Source organism: Ochotona princeps, chromosome 1, assembly GCF_030435755.1.
Source record: "Ochotona princeps isolate mOchPri1 chromosome 1, mOchPri1.hap1, whole genome shotgun sequence".
Lineage (NCBI taxonomy): Eukaryota > Metazoa > Chordata > Mammalia > Lagomorpha > Ochotonidae > Ochotona > Ochotona princeps.
The window spans coordinates 107980699-108002602 of NC_080832.1; the positions used below are offsets into that span (position 1 = coordinate 107980699).

A 21904-nucleotide genomic window follows, 5' to 3' on the forward strand; every position below is an offset into this window, starting at 1 on the left:
CTCTCCTTCTCTCTATAAATCTGTCTTTCCAATAAAAATAAATGAATCTTTTAAAAAAATGATCAGTTATCTATTTTCAATCTGTTTCAAACTGAGTCTTTAAAACACAATATGTAGTTTCTATTTCTAGCTCACACTGGTACAGATAGCGAGTGGTCCTGTGAGGCCAGTGGCTGCCATTTGGATAGCAAATATGATGATCTGAAATCAACTCTGGTTCAGAGCCATGGCAACTTCAAGACTCCTGAAGATTTAATTCCTAAGCCCCACCCACCCCAAGCTCCTTGGTCTAATTCTTGCCTCCTCTATGTAGAGCAAGTCTTCTATCAACCTTGCCGGCTAAAAACTGCCTGTGCCTTCCTCAAGCACAGAGAACTTATGGTCCATCTTGTACTCTACATCTGGGTTCCCTGTTTGGAGGTATCCACCTCTCCATTAGTGGACACTCTCAGCAGCTTTCCTGAGCCCAGGAGGCAGAGGGTGCTCTTCATTCTCCTTCCTCCATCTATCCTCTCTTCTTCAGGGAATCCAGCAGCCAAACTGTGGGTCAGTCCCTCCTCATCCCTCAAAGTTCCCTCTTGGATAGCCTTGCTGACTTCTTTCCTCCCCTCCCTCCAAACGCTGAAAGCCCTCCAGGCATCCTCCTGGGCATGCCTTTCTTCTCCCTCTAAGCTGCACCCTAAGCGAAGCCTTCCCCACTCCTCTTCATTTCCAAGAACCCAGGTACAAGACCCCCCAAATGCTCTCAAATTTATTCCTACCAGCTCCCCAAGCTCCACACCTTGGCCCCTAGGCTGCCTCCTCCATCTCTTTGTTTGAATTCCTTCAAGTTTCTCAGACTGGTCTTTGATATTACTCTGCCAGGCATTGTGCCAAGTACCTAAGGGTTATCCATTTGTTTTTTAACTGGCAACCACCATTTTACAGATGAGCAAAATGACACATGGAGAGAGAATGCAAACTGAATGCAGGATCCTAACCATCTCCAGTACATCCTGTTCTGCACAGACCTCAAAATCCACCCACTTCTTCATGCCAAAGACCTTGGTGTTCCTTGACTTTGACTCCTCCATCTACTCTATCAGCTGCATTATCTTTCCTCCTGAACAGCTCTTGGATCCACCCAATCCTCTCCCTCCCCACTGCTCACTCTCTAGTTCAAGCCTCCATGTTCCCTGCCTTGGATTCCTTCAATTGTTTCCTACAAGTAAATCCAAACACTTTCTTCAACAGAACACCCTGAGTGCAGATTGTATCACTCCAACAACAGCTTTAAAATCTTCACAGGCATCTTGTTGCTTAATCTTCAAATCATTAGTCATTCTGGCTTTCATTATGTCTCCCAAGAGGACAGAGCTTTTTCTGACTGGCAAGTGCTACCTATGCTGTGCCTTCCATGGGAACCCTGTCTCATAGTTTCGCACAGCCAATCTGACCTCACTCAGGGGAAACATCACTGTCCATGGAGGCCATCATGATCTCTCACCCAGAAGGTAGATCCCTTTGAGATGCTCCGACAATCCCATGAATGCTCCTTTTGTGACGCTCATCACACTACCATTGCCCTGCACGATCTCAGTCTTCCCCTTTGGTCTTGGAGTTCTGGAGGGCAGACACCTGCCTGGCACCTCCTCACAAGGACCTCAGGGCCTCCATAAGGTCCAGCACACAGCTGACTCATCTCTCCAAAAGGCTTCCATTGGTTTGGGCAATACCTGACACTACCCGTTGGCAGATAAGGCATTTGCAAAAGAACCCTGCAAGAATCTCATGCTTATAGAAGTTGATCAGAAAATGTTTGTGGAGTAATGAGCTGAAGAAAATAGCACCTTTCCTCATATCTGTCATCTCTCTTTGACTTTTCAAACCTCAGTCCATTCGAAAAGACATCCCCAACTGACACCAATCAAGCTCCATGTGCTATTCTACATGAACAGCCACTGTTCCCTGACCTCCATCCCCTGGTCCCCTCTTGCAATGGGCTGTTATCTGGAGAGCTGGATCACCTTAACCAGATGCACCAATTATGCAAAAGCACATTCCAAACCACCTAGCACAACTCGTCCACTCATTTGACTATCTGTTCCACATGAGAGTGAGTGAATAAGAAGTGATGGCAGATGAACTGGAGCTACAAATCCATGCCAGGGTTGAGTTTGTGCCTCCTTGGTTTGGGACTTCCCTTGGTGTGTGCAGGCCTTGTCTCACCCATTAGACCTCCAGAGCAAGAAATCATGATTCTTTCCTGCTGTCCCTGTGAGGTCAGAGCACAAAGCTCACACACTGGGGCTTCTTACAAAGCAGACAGACGCTCTAATCCAGATGGCCATTCCCAAGAAGCAGGAAGAGCTGATGATAGAGCTTTTGGCTGCCCCTGGCTAACCTTGGGGTAGAATCATTCAGACCAGTCGGTTACCAAAATGAGATTGCCATTTCCATCTCGACATTCTGATTTGTCACATCTGCCTGTGGAATTCCTCTTAACCTTTCTTCCTGCCTCTAAGATTATATACATATACACATACATATATACACATACATATATACATATCCTCAGGAAAACTCCAAAGGACAGAAAAAAGGGTTAAGTGTCCAAGTGTTCTGACACTCCTTGATGTTTCTCACTCACTTACTGCACAAAATCCTGTACCTGCCCCTTTCTGTGGTAACCTAATCACTGCACCACATGGTCTAGCATCCAATGAGTTAGCCATCCATTCTCCTGGTGACACGGTTCACTGTGTCTACCCCAGGGAGACACACCTTGTTCTCTTGAACAACAAGGGCACTCAAGGGGCCCACCTCCATCCAGGAAGGAGTGTTGAGAGCAGAAAACTCCAGCAGATGGGCTCCTATCCTCCATCTATTCACCGTCTTCCCCTTGCCCACACCCTCCCTTCCCTGTTCCCATTACTGACCACAAGCTCCGCAAAGCGAACATTGAGCTCCTCAGGATTTGGAATGGGGCCGGAAAACTCGAGGAACTGCAGAGGGTGGTTGTCCCGGATGTTGATCTCAGGGAGGTCATTGCCCCCAAAGCAGCACAGGAAGCCCAGGCCATGGCGGCTCCTCTTGCGGGGGGCCATGGTCACTGCAGGCCAGGGGGTCAGCAGGCAGATACCCTAGGTCCTCATGGTGATCTGGGCAGGAGAAGAGAGCACAGGATGTCAGGCGCAGTGGTCAGACAGGTGGGGACAGAGATCACTCTACCTTCAAATCTCTTTGCTCCAGAGCAGCTGGAGTCTCTGCTCCATTGGAAGCCTCTGTCCTCTCTCCCAGCTCTTCCCACTTCGATGCACTGGCATGTCCTCCCTAGCAGACCCTATATGCTATAGACACAATCATGTTACTCCTCTCTGTCCCAGAGAAGGGGGGGCTGATTACACAGGTTGTATGTCCCAGCTGGTGAGAGCAGGTATTCATCCTAGGCTCTCAACTGCAGTTAGGTGCTATTCTCTGTACTCTGGGTGAGCAGGCTCCAGCTGGGCTCACTCACATGATTCACCCCAGAGTTGGGGATGGTTTCTTCAAAGGCAGCATCCAATACGGAGTGGAGTGTTGAAGTAGTCTGGCAGAGAAATACCAAGCTGATCCCATGACATAGCCCCTGGCACAAGCAGGTGCTCCAGGAGGGGTTGGGAATGGAAGCCCTTGGGGAATGGCACAGGTATCTCCCCATCATGCTAAACCCAGGCACATGCAGATGCATGCCAAATGGCTACAAGGAGATAGCTCTCCCATCTACCAGGAGGAGGCCACATGCCTTCAGAGAGGTCACTTGAACAGTTGTGAAAGCAAACCCTGTCAGAGGAAATGGGCTAACACTACCATGGTCTTCAACATCTCATGGGAAATCTGGTTAGAGCCACTCTCTTTTTTAATACAAAGAATAGAGATGCTGCTTTGGGTAGAAACTGGAATGACCCTGTATCTAGTAGTTCGTGGTGCTTGGGAGAGAAAGGCTTAAACCTTTGGCCTGCCCCTAGTAAACCTTGTTCAGTGATGACCAGCCACAGGAGGAAGTCTGGCACCAGTTCAGGGGGCCACCCAGTGTCCAGACCAAGCGAGTTTAATTCAGCACACAGGTGTCTGGAGGGCCAGAGCTGTTCTTGAACAAGGGTTCCTAGATGTGCCTTCAGACAACTCAGTGTGTTAAACAGAGATCCTGACTCAAACAACAAACTCTGCCCAGCCACATTCATCCCATCCCAGGCTGAGAGACCATCCTTAGACACAAATACGGAACTCTTTTGTTACCCTTGGTGAATATTGTGGTTTGGGAACTCAAGAAATTTGAGTCTTAAGTTTTAGTTGTTTATACTAAATGCAGACCATGCACAAAGTAGAGGGTCTCCATTGGTCATCACCCACAGCATTGCTGGCCATGTTGCCTCCGACAAGGACACAGACTTCAAGGACAAGTGGCCTTGGCTTGGACACCAGAAACTTCCTCTCCGATACTCTCAGAGGACAGTCTGTCAACTAGCATTAAATCCATGCAAAAATGCTGTACTCCAGCCTCATTTTCTGTTATTTATGTATTTTCTATTATATATATACATTATATGTATGTATATACACACACATATATACATACACACACACATATATACATATATATATACACATTATTTTTTAGATTGCTATTGTTGAGAAATAACGAGACAGGCAGAGATATAAAGAAAGTGAGAGCTTCCATCTGCTGTTTCATTCCCCAGATACTAACAGTCAGGGCTGGGCTGGGCCAGTCCAAAGCCAGCAGCCAGGAACTCAATCCAAGTCTCTTATATTGTGGGTAGAGACCCAATTACTTAAGCCACCATCTACTTTCAGGGTCTCCATTACTAAGAAGTTGGGCATCTGGAGCCAGAGCTGGGGAATGAAACCCAGACAACCCTAATGGGGGGGGGGGGGGCAACGGTCTTTTAACTGCTAGGCTAAATGCCAGCTGCATTTATTCTATAAAGACAACATAAGACAGTTTTCCTAAATCCCCATGGAACTCCAGATATGCTAAACCTAAGACATTCCTTCTCTAGAATCTTACCAAAAAACAAGAAAACAAGATAAGCATGCTATAACTTGTTCCCAGTGAACTCAAAGTAACTTCCAGAGCACATTGCTTTGCTTCCCAACTCCCAACAACATAGCTAGTAAACCAGTGAACTCTAATTCCATCACTTACAGACCAATGAAACATTATCATTATCGTTCTACAACTTTTTACTGACTTGGTTTTATCTTTCTTTTTAAACTTTGTGACAGGCTTATTATTATTATTATTTAAGATTTATTGACTTACTGGAAAAGCAGAGTTACACAGAGAGAGGTAAAGATTGGTATCTTTCATCTGCTGGTTCACTCTGCAAATGACATCAGTTACGACTTGGCCAGGCTGAAGCCAGGAGCTAGGAACTTCGTTCAGGTAGGTCTCCCACATGGTTGGCAGCAGCCCAGATTTGGACTTTTCTGCTGCTTTCCTAGCTGCAGTAAGCAGGGAGCTGGACCAGAAGTGGAGCAGCTAGGGCTTCAACTGGTACTTGGATATGGGGTGCCAGTGCTACGGAAGGCAGCTGCACCATTAACACCAGCACCTTAAAGGTTTTTTATTGGTCCAGGAGAGCCTCAAAATACCATGTGACCAAAGCTGCCTTCAACTCCTGTCTGCCTTTTTCCTGTTCACCTACACTGACATACAGTGAAGGGAAGGTTCTTTGAGGGCAGGGACTCTGTCTCCAGCTTCTTTGATACCCACCCCCATTTGCACAATAAAATCCTCATGCTTGGAAGGGCTCAATACACGTTTCTTATGTCAATTGGGAAATGACCTATGCTCATGGAAGGATAAAAAAGGACTCATGTTAATCAGTGAAGAAACACTGAGTGAAACCTTTGACTCCCCATAGTTGGTGAGGAATTAGGAACCTTGGTAAGGAGCAAGAAGACAGAAGGCCGGGGGTGGGTAAGTGACAGGTACGCTGTTGCTACAATCTGGTTCATGGAGGCAGGGACCTGGAATGGGCTGGCGGCTGAGGACACTGGAAACAAAGGAAGGCTTCGGGATCTTCTCCTCTGGGACTTGGTAGCCAATGGCCAAGAGTGGACGAAACAGACCCAAGACTTCAGCTTTAAAGCTTAGTAAAGACTGAAGTATGCAGAAAGAAAGGGGCGCCCTGGGGAGGCTCAGGAGATCACAAAGGAAGACCACAGTCACTCTGTCACCAGTCTTGAAGGCAGCTGCAGCAGCAAGCAGGGTGCACTGTTTAGAGCAGGGGCTGCTCTGGAGGCTGTAGTGAGGCTGGATGACAAGAATGATGGATGGGGAGCCTGGGGAGTGGGCCGGCAGCTGGAGGTTTTGTGGACCCCTCCCCTTCTACCTTCACCTTCCAGGTTGCCCCATGCTCTCCCAGACTCTCTCGGGCCATCTTTGCACTTTGGCCCCTGAGGCTTACAGGAGGAATCAGAGGTAGGAATGGGGCATACAGGTGGCACATATGGCACAGCCCTGTGCCAGTGGTTATAGCTGAGACTGCTCTGATGGGTCCGTGCTGGTACAGGGGCTCTTAGGTGATGCAGAGATGTAGACCTAGACTCTCCAAACAGGAAGCTCCATCCCTCAAGAGAAGAGCCTCATGCATTTGAGGAGTGCTACCAATTTGCTTTTTAAGGGGCTACATGTTCCACAGCTCCTGGGTCTGTGTATGTTCCCGAAGCTAGTTGCCTCTCAACATCCTCCTTAGCATTTTCCCTGCCCCCATTTCTTAAAATCTCTCCCTAATACCCAAAACGGAAGCTACCAGTTCTCAGCAGGGAAGAGCTTCCAAAGTCACGTTGTCTCATGGCAAAAAGCAGGAAAAAAATGAGATTAGAAGAGCTAATGTCTTATCTGAGGTCACAGAGCTAGGGACAGAGTTGGTCTAAAACCCAAGGCTCCAGTGTCTAGGCTGTGGTCTTGTCCTTGCCCTCTAAAAAGTCCCCTTTCTCCCGCACAGTTCATCTTCTCATGTCAGCAAGTCTTATTCCTATTCTGTCCCCAGGTCCCCAGTAACCACCCTCTCCTGGAGAAGATTTATCTCTACAGCTCTGCTGAGAAATAGCTCCCCATCTTAAATGCCCTGCATCTCCCCCATCAGTGGGACCTGTTTTCATCTTGCACAGCCTAACTTTCCATTCTCTCCTGTTCCAGCACCTCCTTCACTCCAGTTCCTGGTGGCAGGGGCAGAGGCCTTGGAGGTAGACACATTGGTGTTTGACAACCACTCTTGCTTTCCCAGTGAATCTCAAACTCCCAGAGCCCAGCTTCCTTGTCCATGAAACCACATGCCAACCAGACATCCTCCTCCCCAGGCTCTAGAAGAGAAAATGAAGCCCTATGGGACCTGGCACTCACTAGATGAAGAGCAGCATGGTGAGGTGAGTTACCCAGCCCAGAGTCTGAAACCATCAGTCCTTCTCCAGGCACAGATGGAGCAGCTGAGGCCTGACCATGCAAGAACTGGCCCAGCCAGATTTCCAAAGCAGGAAATCAAGTCCAAGGGAGTTGGCTGTCCCTGGACTCTGAGTTATCACTAGTTGAAAGGCACAGAAACCCTGTGCACTGGCCTGAGCATGCAATGGGAGAGGAAAGTTGGCCAGAGGTTCATTTCTACAAAAGTCCTTTACTAAGAGGAGCCACTCACGGTGCAGTAGCCTAGGCTATGCCTTGCATGCACTGGGATCCTATGTGGGCACTGGTTTATGCCCCAGCTGCTCCACTTCCATTCCCTTCCAGCTCCCTGCTTGTGGCCTGGGAAGGCAGCAGAGGATGGCCCAAAGCCTTGGGACCCTGCACCTGCCTGGGAGACCCAGAAGAAGCACCTGGCTTCTGATTTTGGATTGACTGAAGTCTGGTTGTTGTGGTCACTTGGGGAGCGGGAGCGAGCCAGTAGATGGAACATCTTTCTGTCTCTCCTTCTCTCTGTAAATCTAACTTGCCTATAATAATAAATGAATATTTAAAAGAAAAGAGAAAGGAGGGAAAGCAGGAAGGAAGGACAGACGGACAGTTAGATGGGACGGTCGGACAGATGGACGGAAGGAGCAAGCCATAAGAGGAGTCACTTGGCGGCGGGGGAGGGGTGATGGAGGGGCAGCCAAGAAGTGAAGACAAGGCATCTTGGTGCACTTGACCTTGAGCCAGAAGGATTGGACCTACGTGTTCTGTCACTCATTTTTTCCTTCTGTGGAAACTTTCACAGGGTGGGCAGCCCCCTTCCCCTCCCCTCTGCTTGTGGGCAAAGTCTCCCTGAGCCTTCCAGTCCAGGAACACAGACCCCTGCTGGCCTTAGACATCAGCTGTCGTGTCATCATCAATCAGTCAGCACCTCCTGCGGGGTCTCCTCCAGGCCCATGGACCCTGCCAGACTTTGTTCCATTTGTCCCAATTCCTCTAGATTAAGCACAAAACACACTCCCCAGGCCCCAGAGATTGTGGCAAGTCCCTCCTGGGCACCAGTCAGCTATGGCCTCAGTTCCTTGCTCCAGCACGCCCAGCTTCCACTAAAGACCTCCAAGGTTGCTACCAGCCCGACTTCCATGCTGCCCAGTTCAATCTTACTCCCAAAGCTTTCCCCAGGGGCTCTACACAGCCAGAACCATTTTTCCCACATCCTGTTCTGAGCCAGGAAGTACTTCCTGTTACTTGATCTCAATCTTCCATTAAGCCTGTCAACAAGAACATCCTAACCCTTACCCCTGATCCCTGGCGCCTACCACTGCCCACGTGAGCTTTTGCGTCTTAGGATTTTAGCAGTACCCAATCATCAATGCTTATTCCTTAGGCTTCAGTGAAAGCAGAAGAGTAACAGAACTAGCAGCACTATTTCAAGTCCTGGCTGCTCCACTTCTGATCCAGCTCCTTGCTTACGGCCTGTGACGGTAGTGGAGAATGACTCAGGTCCTTTTACCCCTACTCCTAGACACTGGCATTCTGGGAGCAATGACATGGCCTACTCAGCAATACCTACTCGTTATTGGGAGCTAGGGCTTACGGGTCAGTCCTCTGACCCCAGGTCCAGTGCTCTGGTCCCAAACCCAGAGGTGATTCATAGGCCTCTAGTATCAGCTCTTTGAGACATTCACATTGCCTCCTCTTATCCCCTTCTCCATATCTGCCCATGGGGTTAAGAGGGCAAGGACATGCTGGCGACACTCTTTCCCTGGCCATGTCCAAAGTGCCTCTTAGGAGCCAGGCACTGTGCTGAGCTTACTGCATTATCTCATTTATTCTCCCAACAGCCCGGGGTTGCCAGAGGACCTTCTTAGCAAAAATGATTCAACATTCCCTAAGGGTAGGTCACTGGCCCAGCAACCAAGCCCTGAAACGGAAGATGCTGGGTTTGAAGACGGAAGTGTCTGTCACACCCACGTGCTTTGCACCTGGTTTGAGTGCTGGACAGAGGCATGGCAAAGAAGACATGGAAGTCAACCAGGCCAAGTCCCTTTCCCAGGCAAGGGGAGTTAAAGCAGTTGCCCACAGAGGATTGGTGGGCGGGGGTGGGGGGAGAGGGAGAGGAGAGCCCAGGAAGTACTGAGAAGAGTGTACTGTACAGCCAACTGGCGGACAGCAAAGGAGAGGTCAGGACAGGCTTCCAGGAGAAGGCAACAGTGAGTGAGTCAAGGAAAAGTGCATGGGAAGGAAGATGCGTTTCAGGCGAGGGGGGCAATGTAAACAGAGGCATGAGGGGAGGAAGCTGCATGGTGAGAGGGACGCCCAGCCCCCAGCCCCCAGCCAGCAGCTCTGTCCCTCTGTGGCTAACAGGCAAGAGAAAGCAACCAAGCAGAAGAGTGGAGAAGGCGCCACAGTGCCTGCGCCTCTGCTGCCTCTCCCAGCATGTCTGGGATCAGGCCCAGAGCTTCTGCATGGAGCATAAGGAATGCAAACCATTTCCTGCTCCACAGGGGCGACTGTTCCCTCTACACTCACCCTCCATGTCCCTGGGGGTCACCTAGGAAATGGCTCAGGCTCAGCCTACCCCAAAGGATGGCCTAGAGAAGCCTCTCAAGACCGTGTCCTTCTGCCTTACTGTAAACAAAGAGGCCTGTGGTCCCTTGTAGCCCCCACTGCACCTGCCTGAGCCCTGAAGCTGCCTGAATCACCACTGCCCACCTCCACCCCTGACACTGGCTCAGGCTCTGCTCCACTGTCATCAGCTCAGACTGGGAGACTTCAGACAAGTCAAGGAGCCTCCCCTCATCTGTGACACAGAGGAAGTAGGGGTCTGTGCTGTGGAGTAGCAGGAAAAGCTTCCACCCACAGTAGCCGCACCCCATATGGGTGCCAGTTTGCATCCTGGCTGCTCTGCTTCCAATCCATCTTCCTGACAGTAAACCAGTAAAAGCAGCAGCAAAGATAGCTCAAGTGTTTAGATCCCTGCTACGCATCTGGAAGACCTGGTGGAAGTCTATGGTTTCAGCCTGTCCCCATGCTGGCCATCATGGCCTTCTGAAGAATGATCCAGTGAATGGAAAATCACTCTGGCTCTCCCTCCCTGACTCTTTCAAATAAATTTTTGGTCCAGCACAATGGCATAGCAGGCTAATCCCCCACCTGTGATACCAGCATCCCACGGGCACCAGTTCAATCCTGGTCCTCTGCTTTGGATCCAGCTCCGTGATAATATGCTTAGTACGACTGCAGAGGAGAGCCCAAGCCCTTGGACCCCTGCACCCACATGGGAGACCCAGAGGAAGTTCCTGGCTCCTGGCTTCTGATCGGCTCAGTTCCAGTTGTTGTGGATATTTGGGGGAATGAACCAGGAGATAAAAGACCTCTTTCTTTCTCTCCCTCTTTCTCATTGTAACTCTGACTTTCAAGTAAGATAAATATGACAAACGAGTCTTTGAGGGAATAATATTTATACATATCTCACAGGGTTGTCATGAAGTTTAAATTAATTAGCACTTTTACAGTTCAGCACTATATCAAGACATCACTGTTATCAATATGAAGATACCTGAGAACTGATCGCATGCATCTTAGAAGGACTTCACTGTGTGAATGAATTTTACATATTACAGAGGTGGGCAAGTAAGACCAGATCAAGCCCACAGACATTTTTCATCAAACATATGGACTACGGGACACCGGCATGCTCGTCCTTGAAGCATTAGTTATAGCTATCTTCATGCAACATCTAATCTTCTCACCAACAGAGCCAGAGATCATTACTGTCAAGCCCTTTCAGAAAAAATATACCTATTGACTTTCAGGATGAATCCTAGGGAGCTGGCAATATCCAATTATTTTTCATTTACCAAAACATCCATTTTAGGGATGTTGTTATGATAGAGTAGTTAAAGCTACCACTGTGAGGCTGGCATCCCATATCAGCTCCAACTGGCATTCAGCTGCTCCATTTCTGATCCAGCTCCTGCTAGTGCACCTGGGAAAGCAGCAGAGGCTGGCTCAAGGGCCTGGACCCATGCCTTCCCTGTGGGCGATCTGGCTAGACTTTCTGGCTCCTGGTTTCAGCCCGGTCTGGCTCCAGCTATTGCAGCCAAATGAAGAGTGAGCCCACAGTCACTCTGCCTTTCAAACAACTATCTTTTTTAAAAAATGAAAGTCCCAATTTTATATCCATCATCCTGATACATCAAATATATCACACTGGCTCACCTCTTTCTTGTTTGACCTATAATATTTGGAAGAACATGCCCTATACCCAGCAATTTTGTGTCTAACAATGTTCTATTGCTCGCATATTGAGTACCATGTGCAAGCTTTTTCTGAAACTTTCACACCCCCCCCCACCTTTTTACAATAAAACAAACAAATCTTAAAGTCAGATATCCAGAGAGGAGGACAGACAGAGAGGAAGATCTTCCGTCCAATGATTCACTCCCCCAGCAGCCACAACAGCCAGAGCTGAGCCGATCTGAACCAGGAGCCTCTTCTGGGTCTCCCACACAGGTGCAGGATCCCAAGGCTCTGGGTCATTCTCTGCTGTCTTCCCAGGTCACAAGCAGGGAGCTGGATGTGAAGCGGAGCAGCTAGAACTAGAACCAGGGCCGATATGGAATCCCGGTGTGCGCAAGGCGAGGACCTTATCCACTAGGCTACTGTGCCAGACCCTTACCTCCTCTTTTTACAGACTAGAACCACTGAGACTCAGCCAGGGGCTCACCAGGAGCCTGGGGATGAAGCCAGGGGCCACTGCCCCACCTCAGCTGTGCCACCCTTACTCAGGTTTCCGCATCTCAGAGGCTGCTTGGGAGTAATAGCCATGGCTGATGTGGCTGACCTCCAGCACTCAACTCCTCTGTGTGTCCAGCTCCCACGTGCTCCTGTGCCAGCCCTGGCAGGAAGCTCCAGGAGGCCACCTTCGGCAATCCTCTGCACAGTCTGACTTTAGGACTTGGCGGGGGCGAGTCCCAGGGCTGGCTGAGGTGGGGGGCAGGGAACACATTCAGAAGTAAGCCAGCTCTCTTTCCAGGACTGAGAGAGCTATTTTTAGCAGCCGCCTAAATTATGGCTTCCCCTCCTGTGCTCTGGGAACAGCCAAGGAAACAAATGTAAACTCTCTCAGCCCCAGAGTCCCCCTGTGCAGGCCAGAAGGTGAGAGACCCAGAGTGGAGTCACTGAGGTAGAAGAGAAGTAGAAGGAGGCAGAAGGGCACCCTGCTGGGAAAAGGCAAAACCGAAGCTCTCTCAAAGGGACATGTCTGCAGTGTGTGGCGGAGGGTGGGAGTCAAGGGCTTTTCTGTTGGTTTTCTCATGGAGAGAAATGCTAAGGGGAAGATGAGCGCGTTGTCTCACTGGGGCAGGAACCAAGGAGGCGGTAGTCCTCCAAGGCCATGGCCAAGCATCCCACCCGCCCTCTGAGCCCCGAGAGGCCAGCACATTCAATGCCATTTCCAGAGTACTTCAGATCAGTCAGGCCCCTGAGCCATGCTCACTAAGCTACAGCCTTGCTGGGGAACCACAGTGCAATCACAATGGGGAGGCAGGGCTGCTAGGCTGACTCGTGGCCGTGGCGTTCGTTGGCTGAGGACCAAGGAGAGATTTTGTGATGTCCAGTCAGCACAGGGACCCACACAGACATTCCCAGAGCAGTGGACAGGGTGAAGCATAGCAAGGAAAAGCAAAGAAAGGAGAACAGCAGGCAGTGACCCTGCCGTGTGGGCAACAGCTAATGAGAATCAAACGGAGAGGAAGGGGCGGATGTGAGAGATAGCACAGAGGAGCATGCATGACAGCTCGTGTGTGAGTGGCTGATAGAGCCTTGGCAAGACCTGTCCTGGGTGCAGAAAACTGGGCCTTAGGCTGAAAGTGATGAAAGCAGTGGGAAGCTCCTTGGGCATCAGCTGTGAAGTCCAAGAAAAGAGGCATCTTGATGTCCTCTGCTAGCCCTGAAAGCCAGGGTCCTGGGACCTGTGGCTCCAGGTCAGAGTAAACCCACTCTACACATGGCAGCCCATCCATGTGCTTGCAAGAAGCCAACCCACTGCTCTGGTTCCCACAGATAGGACTATGGGGTTATGCCTGTTGAAACAGCGCAAAGAAATGGCTTTTTCCTTGCTGCACCTGCAATTCTCTCATCTTGAGTGCCTCACAGCATAGACAGTTCAGCATCATTCCCAACACATGGCTGCCTCTTCCTGGTTCTTTTCCCCCAAGACCTCAGGACAAAAGTCATTCTATTCCTCAGGGCCTCAAGACACAGGAGATAACATTAGGGCAGTTCCACCCTGGGACCCCAGCTGGGCCTGCACAGATGGTCCTCTCGGGGACCACTGAGCTGCATCATCCCTAACACAAGGAGATGTTCCTGTCGGGAACCAACATCCTGTCCCTCTCAGCTGTCCACATAAGAAAAGGTACTACATGTAACTCAGGGCCTGGCTGGACATAAATCCATAAACACCAGCACATTCCAACCTAGGGAGGGAAGGAAAGAGGGCAGGGGAGGGCCGGCACACGACTTGAGCCGTCTCCTAGAAGACAGATGTGGTTGAGAAATGGAGATCCAACATGACCCATGACCTCCTCCCCAACACTGGCCATGCAACCTCCTCTGTTCATTCATTCCTTCTAATAAGCATTGTGGAGCACCGAAATCCCAGCTATGAAAAGGAAAAATGCATGGTAAACAAAAGTTCAGTCTGGTGTGGGAGGGAGGCAAACAGACTGAAATGTGGACACAGGACAGGGTGATCAGGGAAGCACTCCTGTTATTGTCTACATCTGTATCCCAGTGGGGGTTCTGGTCCCGCAGGACCCTCCACTCACACAGTTAAGAGAGGACAGCGCAGAGGGGAACGAGAGCTGGAAGATAATCAGATGCTACTGAAGATTCATGATCAGAAGAGCTTCCCAGGGATACTGATGCCATAAAAGACCAAACCACCCAAAATATGAAGATTTGAGAATGGACAATGGTTGATGGTAGAAAGGTAGACAGATAAACACACGTATTTGAAAGACTGAAGCAGTTATTATTGAGTTGCTGGGGGGATGGTTAGTGAGTTTTCTTACATTTTTCTGGAAGGTTTTCAAATTTTCTACCATAGGACTCTATTGTTTTCACCAAAAAATACCATTTGTAGAAGAAAAAGAGCCCAGGACAAACAACAAAGAAACCCATGCTTGAGCCCAGTTCTAAGAGCCTACCTGAATGACTGTGGACAAGACCAGGGCCTTCTCTATACTTAGGTTGGTTAAATCATACATTCTCTGGAGTTTCTTCCAGTCCTAATCCTAGGACCTGTGCCACAAAGTACAAGAGGTGTTCCATGGAATTTGTTGAACTGAATGAGTATAATAGTTCACCATTCTCTCATGTGTCCACTCATGCAAATGCCATTGATTTGTTTTGTAGCACTTGCTCTATACCTAGCACTTCTCTTGGTCTTGGGTTGGGGAAACAGAACAATCATCCAATCAAGTTATTCCTCCTCGGCGTCAGTGCTCCAAAGTCCCCAACGCCAGATACCCTTTAAACTGCTCCTTGTCACCCATCCTTAATGCTTCATCCCGTGAATGATACTCTCCACCTTGGACATATTGTTTTGGACATATTGTTTCACTCCAGAACACCAATCTACAGATCTGGACAGCCCCATAGGACCTCATGCTGAAAGCAGGGCTACCCTCTCCTTTTCCCCACTCTCCCAGTCTTCCTGCAAGGGACCCTTGAATAATGTTATAAGAATGTTTGTGCCACATCCCTGGACTCAGGATCTCTCAAGGTTCCCCTCAGCTGAAAGACACCTGCTTTAGTTTTCAGGCCACAAATTCTCTTCTAGCCAAGCCCTGAAATCTGATCTACCACCAGTGACTCAGTGAGGATGTGAGAAACTTGGAACTCTCACAGACTCCTGCTGGTAGACATGGGAAAGGGGGTGGCCATTACAGAATACAGTTTGGCCGTTTTCTTTGCCTACACATGACCCAACTCCTCTGCTCCCAGGCATTTACCCAAGTGGAAAACACATTCATACAAACACTCCTCCATGCACGTTCTTAGCAGCTTTACATACACCAGTTCCCAATGCCCATTAATTAATGAACCAACAACTTGTGTATTCACACAGCAGACTACTACTCAGCAAGGACAAGGGATGAACTATTGTGCCCTGCCACTCACAGATGGCAGGAAACAATAGTTCAATGAGGTGGTAAAAGCCAAAGAGACAAGAGTATATACAGTTGCAAGAAATGCAGCCTGATCTGCAGGGGCTAGAAGCACATTGGCATTCACCTGCACAGGGAGTGGCAGGTGGGCACATCAGCAATAGGCATAGGGGAACTTTGGGGGATGCTGGACTCCTTTACTATCTTGAGCGTGGAGATAGTTTCAGGCCAGAGAAAAACATCAAATCACTCACTTTAATTTTGTGAAGTTGATCATGTGCCAGTCACACCTCAATTTAGCTGTTCAGAAACGAACACATCTATTCATAGTTTCACAATAGCAAACTTCCACGGGTAGAGGCCACTGCAGCCAGCTACCCTCCTGAAAAGGACTTACATCAGCCATTCTAGCTTCTAAAAAGACCCAATATAGCCCAGGGTGAGGGAATGGAGAGCTAGGACTCTAACTCCAAGCAGAAGCCTCAGCAGATCTCCCATTGCAAGAGGCAGGCTGGGACACTGTAGAGACAACACACTTTCCTATCTCACCTATGGCAAAATTACTTAGTGTCTGGGAGCCTTATTTCCCTTGTGGGCATAAGGAATAGCAAGGCCCACCACCTAGGGTCTCCACTTCCATCAGCCGAAAGTGGAAGACCAGGTGTCATGTGGCCAGCACACTGCTGAGCACAGCACAGGTCTTTTCCAGCTCCCAGTTCCTGGCTCCTCATAGTGTAGCCACAGGTTAAGGTTTGGCTCACAGGAAGATGGAGAGAAGCCATCCTGGGGGTAGAGAAGGGTGGAAGTCAGAAACCAAAAGAGTAGACAGACCCCAAGCTGGCTCCTGGTGACCATGTGTGGGTGTGGGTACGGTGGAAGTGACTGCAGCCAAGGTTCCTGTGTGGGTAGGATCAGGGCTCTCACAGGCTGGGTAATAGTCCAGAAATTTATGGGAGGCAGAAATGAGGGTGGTGAGGGGGCTGAGACTGGCATTCAGGAAGTGAAGCCTTCGGGGCAAGGCATCAGGACGGATACAGATGGAGTGAGGGAGGGAGTCTCTTGATCCAGAGCCCTGGTGTAGCAAAAGTTTGTAGAGAATACAGGGAGAAGGGATGGTCAACACTGACTGGGGAGAAGGCTGGACGCTAGGGGTGCAGAGGATGTGAAGTGTGGAAGTACATAGTTATTGGAGGCATGAATAGATGTGTGGTGTGTTAGCAGACATGTTGTGCATGAGATGTGTGTGAGAGTAGGTGGTGTATGTGCATTGTATGTGTATATAGGTGGGAGATGTAGGTGAAATATATGTGTGCTGTGTGTACACAGAAGGTATATGTGAATTGTGGGGTGTGCTCAGAAGTGGTTTATGTACATGTAATATGTAAGTGGTGTGGGGCCCAGCGGCGTGGCCTAGCGGCTAAAGTCCTCGCTCTGAATGCCCCAGGATCCCATATGGGCGCCAGTTCTAATCCCAGCAGCTCCACTTCCCATCCAGCTCCCTGTTTGTGGCCTGGGAAAGCAGTCGAGCATGGCCCAAAGCCTTGGGTTCCTGCACCCGCATGGGAGACCCGGAGGAGGTTCCTGGTTCCTGGCTTCAGATCGGCGCAGCACCGGCCATTGCACTCACTTAGAGAGTGAATCATCAGATGGAAGATCTTCCTCTCTGTCTCTCCTCCTCTATGTGTATCTGCTTTCCAATAAAAATAAATAAATCTTTAAAAAAAACATGTAAGTGGTGGGGTACATATGTGTGATACATATGCACATGTGTGTCATTGGCATATCAGGCATGCATGGGTGGTGTATACATAGGGATATGTAAGTAGTATTTTGCATGTGTAGGGTGTATATACATGTATGTGTACTGCATACATTGTGTTTTGCATAGCTGGTATATGTAAATGACGTGTATGTGTGGAGTATGTTTGCACATACATACATATGAGTGTGCTATATGAGTGTCATATGTGCTTAGGTGATGTGTGTGTGTAAGCAGTTTGTGTGTAAATGGCATATGTGCATGTATGGGGTACCTATATATGCATCCATCTTCAAGAAGCTAAGACATGATTACACAAAGTTCCATGACCAATCAGAAAACCCAATCAGATCCCGCAAACCTGCAAGCAAAGAATAATGGGGCCCAAGACCAGCGCCATGCCAATTCTACCACTTACCCTTCTGCTTAGTTGACAGAGGAGTTGCTTGAGCACAACCTTTGGGTAGGTTATGATGCAGGTCCAAGGTCCGCCCTGGTTTTCCAGGGGTACCCAGCATGATCTGAGGGCAGGACCTCTCATAGAAAGCTTGTGTCATCATGAGCCAGAATGTGCACATGCACATCCATGGTCCCATTCAATCTCACAACAGTCCAGTGACTGGCAAGGTCACAGAGACCCAAGACTAGGAGATGCTGCCTAAACCAGGGCTCCTTCCTGAACCACACTGGCTCACGGCTGCTCCGTCACCCTTCTGCTCGGGCTGTATGTACATGTTACATCTGTATGCAGCAGATACAACTGTGCTTCCTAATTGGGTGTCCATTTCAGCGGGACATGCCCTTCTCTGCTTTTTGAAATCAAGACTGTTTTTTAGCTGCTTCTCTATCAATCAACCCTGGGGTGGAAAAAGCAAGTTACTAATAAGAATGCACCTCAAACTAACCTGGTATCTAGACTATAAAAAATTCACTGTCAAACACATTTCTAGGAAGAAGGCTACTAACATGTACTCAGAGCTAAGTCGGGGTCAAGATTTCCCATTATTATCCCAACATCTGACCAGGAGAGCATTACTGCCTTCATTTTTTAAAGTTAGGGAAATTAAGACCCTGCAGAAACCTAGGCACCTGCCAAATCAGTGGAGTTCAGTCTACTTCATCCCAGCTCCCACCCACCATTCCCATGTTGAGGACCACAGGCTCCTTGGGTACAGGAGGTTCCCGTTGGGGTCACACCCACCCCATCAATCCTGCTGGTCTCGCAACCCATGCCAGCTCCCAGGACAGAAGTCAGCACCATTCATACAGCCAAAAACACTGCACCCTCTGCTCCCTGTCAAACACACCCACACTCACCCATTCACAGCAGTATCCAGGCCCGCCCATCTTCAGAGCAGCCTCTTGGGTGTGTGAACTGGCCACACTTGCAAGGATCCCGCACTTGGCTGCACATTCTGTGGGTTCTGTCTTGAAAAGCTTAAGAAGCTCTGAGTGAGGAGCCCCGTGTCTTCATTTCGCTTCCCCCAGAGCCCTGTAAATCATGCAGCTGGTCCTGCCTGTCTGCCGTGGCCAGCACCTGCGCAGCCTTTCCCAGCAACAGCAGCCCAGCCAGCCACTCCCTGTGTGTTTCCAAAAATGTTACCCACAGTCCCCAAATGGTTAGGCCTGCACAGAGACAAGTTACTTTAATCTAGGGTGGCTTCCTGCCTGGACAGCCTTGACCCACAGCAAAGTAACTGCTGGCCTGTCTCTACTCCACCCAGCTCCTCCTCTGCATCCTCCAGAGCTCCCAGTCACTGGGTCCAATTCACTCCGCCCGAAAGGCACCATTGCTCAAGGGACTGCAGTTCCTAGAGGGCATGGACACTTCTGGCTAAGGGCACCTCTAGTTTTGTCTTTCCCCCTCCCCACATGCTCACTTAGGACTCCATTGGAGAGGAGGGACTAGCTGGATTTTCTGAATTCCTGGCCCTATCAATATGACAATCCTCAGTAGGATGGCATAGATGAAAAGCGAGGGCACAGCAGAGCTTTGTACCATGGCCCGGCTTACTCCCTGTCCTCCCAGATGCCCCCTGTGCAGCCTCGGCCATTTCCCAGCAGCCTCCTGACCGTGCCAGTCTACCCAAGTCCTCCCCAGTCAGCTCAACGCATACTTTGCTCTCTCTGGAGGACCCTTCATGGTTTCCTGCCTCACAGCACTTCATGTTATCAGGCTTCTTGTGCTGCTTTACATATTTTATGCCAGACCCTGGAGTCCCTGTGTATGTGGCACTGAGCCAGGGATCAGTCTCATGGGACTCCAGGGTTTGGCTGGGGGAAAGGTCTGGAAGGAATGCACCTTCCTAAACTCCCAGGTTAAATCAGGTCTTCAGATTCCTAGGCGGGGCAAGCATTTGATGTAGCAGCAAAACCCCTGCTTGGCACACCCACTTCCCAAACTAGGCCCACTTCTGACCCAACTCCCTGCATGGTGGCAGGTAGTGAGTCAAGCGCTTGGGGCCCTGCTACCTGGACTAAGTTTTGAGTTCCAGGTTTGGGCCTGGCCCAACCCAGGTCAGTGCAGGCATCTGGGGGAATAAAGCTTTCGATGGGAGATCTCTGTTTACCTTTCAAATACTTTTTTAAACCTTCTTAATTCCCATGTAAATGTTACACATGGCAACTTGCTTATCCTGTATCCACTCCCAATCTCCTGTCTCCCTGTAAACAGCAGGTGCCTTGCAAGGAGGAGCTGAGGGAGATCTTTCTCTTCTCAAGTCCCTGAGGGATAGGAGGCTTGCTATAAAGTGTAAACCTTGGAAAGTTAGATTTCCACAAGAACTCAGAGCACACCCCACTTTCGTGTTCCCAGGCTCCAAGAGCTCCTGACAACAGCTCTGTGGAGGCCACAGGAGGCAAAGAGTGGACACAGCAGAGCCGTTTCCAGGATGAGACAGCCCTGGTCCTAATAGACCAGCACTAAGGATGGAGACCCTTTTCCATGGAAAGAATCAGGGGTGAGCTTTCAGGGATGTCAGAGTTGAAAACAAGGATTTAAAAGTGGGAAATGCATACAAAGGCTGGTCTCATACAAAGGCTGAAGGCGGCCCAAGCACCCTGGACTCCTGCCACCCCCATGGGAGATACAAGGTATTCTAGGCTCCTGCCTTCAGCCTGGCCTTTGCCACCACTTGGGGAATAAGCCAGTAGGTGGATGCTCTCTCTTTCCTTCTCCCTCTCTGTAGCTCTCCCTTTCAAATAAATAAAATCTGTCTTATAAAGCAAGAGTCCTGGTGCCCGACACAGCCTGGCACACAGAGGAACACTGGAGCTTTGCTAAAATCCAGATCCTTCTCTTTCTACAACCCACCTGCATCTCCATCTCTCACACAAATTCAGCAACAGTCGCTACAAACTCCACTGGCTCTACTCAGCCATCCTGATCTAACTCCCACAAAAGCCTGGCAAACTGACTTCCTCTGCTTCCCACTTCACTCCGTGAGGGACACCGCAACCCTGTGGTTCAATACTACAGCAGCATCCTCCGCTCTGCCTTTGTCTTGAGGACTCCGTGCTGGGCTTCTTGTCCAGATTATCTTGTTAAACGTTCACAAGCCAAGCAGATGTTGGCATTGAGATTTTACAGACGAGGAATCCATGCTCAAAGAGGTAAGAGGACCTGCTCAAGGTCAGACACATGAGCGTGTCACTGACGTAGCCAGGAGCAGAGGCAATATCCCCCACAGCTCCCAGTCTTCCTAAGACACAGTCTTCTCTCCTGTAGCTTATGGATTAGCCGGTATCCATTGCCAGTTGATATGACTCAGAAATTTTCCCAGTGTTAGTATATGCTCAGGAGTGTGGACACAGAGCTGCTTCGGGCCTCAGGCAGGGAGGATGATGTCCAGGCTTTCACGGGAAGGAGATGGGTCATGTAGAGTCCTGTGCCTCTCACGTACACTGTGTGCTCACACTGCATGGGACATCTGCCCCAAGGGGCTGACCTTCCCCCCTGGCTATGCTGACTGCCAGCCCAGGCCAAGGCTCCTGTGGTACTGGCAGACTCCCTTGCATCCCTCTCACCCTCTGGTCTGCCTGGACCACAACTCTAGGCTCCCAGCCCTCTCCCTCTCATGTTACCTTTTGGTTTTTCCACCTGCAGCACATCTCAAACCACAGTGCATCATGAGTCACCTGGTAGCTTATGAAAGCCGCAGCCTCCAGGGTCCGGCCCTAAGAGTTTCTGAGTCAAGTGTGCCTGAGGTATGGCTCTGGGAGTCCGAGCTGCAACAAGCTCCCTTTGGTATGATCTGGTCTAGAAGCAGGCAACTTAATTTACACTGAATCCTCTTCAGTCCTTTCCTGTTGGCACTTATATCAACCATTGCAAGTCATCTCCTCCCTTTTGTTAGTTTTTTTAAAGATTTATTTTCATTGGAAAAACAGATTTACAGAAAAGAAGAGACAGAAAAATTTTCCATCCATTGATTCACTTCCCAAATGGCCACAATAGCCAGAACTGAGTCAAATGGAAGCTGGAAGCCAGGAACTTCTGGCACCCCTATTTCTAGAATTCAGGGTTTCCCACAC

General features: G+C 49.5%; 1 protein-coding gene across 3 annotated transcripts in view; it reads right to left on the reverse strand.

Moving 5' to 3' along the window:
- The window catches only part of DAAM2 (dishevelled associated activator of morphogenesis 2), a 112589-nt gene that overhangs the window by 38465 nt on the left and 52220 nt on the right, over window positions 1–21904 (reverse strand). The window contains exons 1-2 of one of the 3 annotated variants that reach the window (XM_058663569.1): window positions 18689–18918; window positions 2919–3140 (exon numbers count right to left, since the gene is read on the reverse strand). In XM_058663569.1, coding sequence (XP_058519552.1) covers window positions 2919–3086 — 168 coding nt within the window. In that variant the 5' untranslated portion in view covers window positions 3087–3140; window positions 18689–18918. Of the gene's footprint in view, window positions 1–2918; window positions 3141–18688; window positions 18919–21904 lie in introns of those variants that run through there. The other 2 variants (XM_004590337.3, XM_058663563.1) reach the window with 2 other exon arrangements.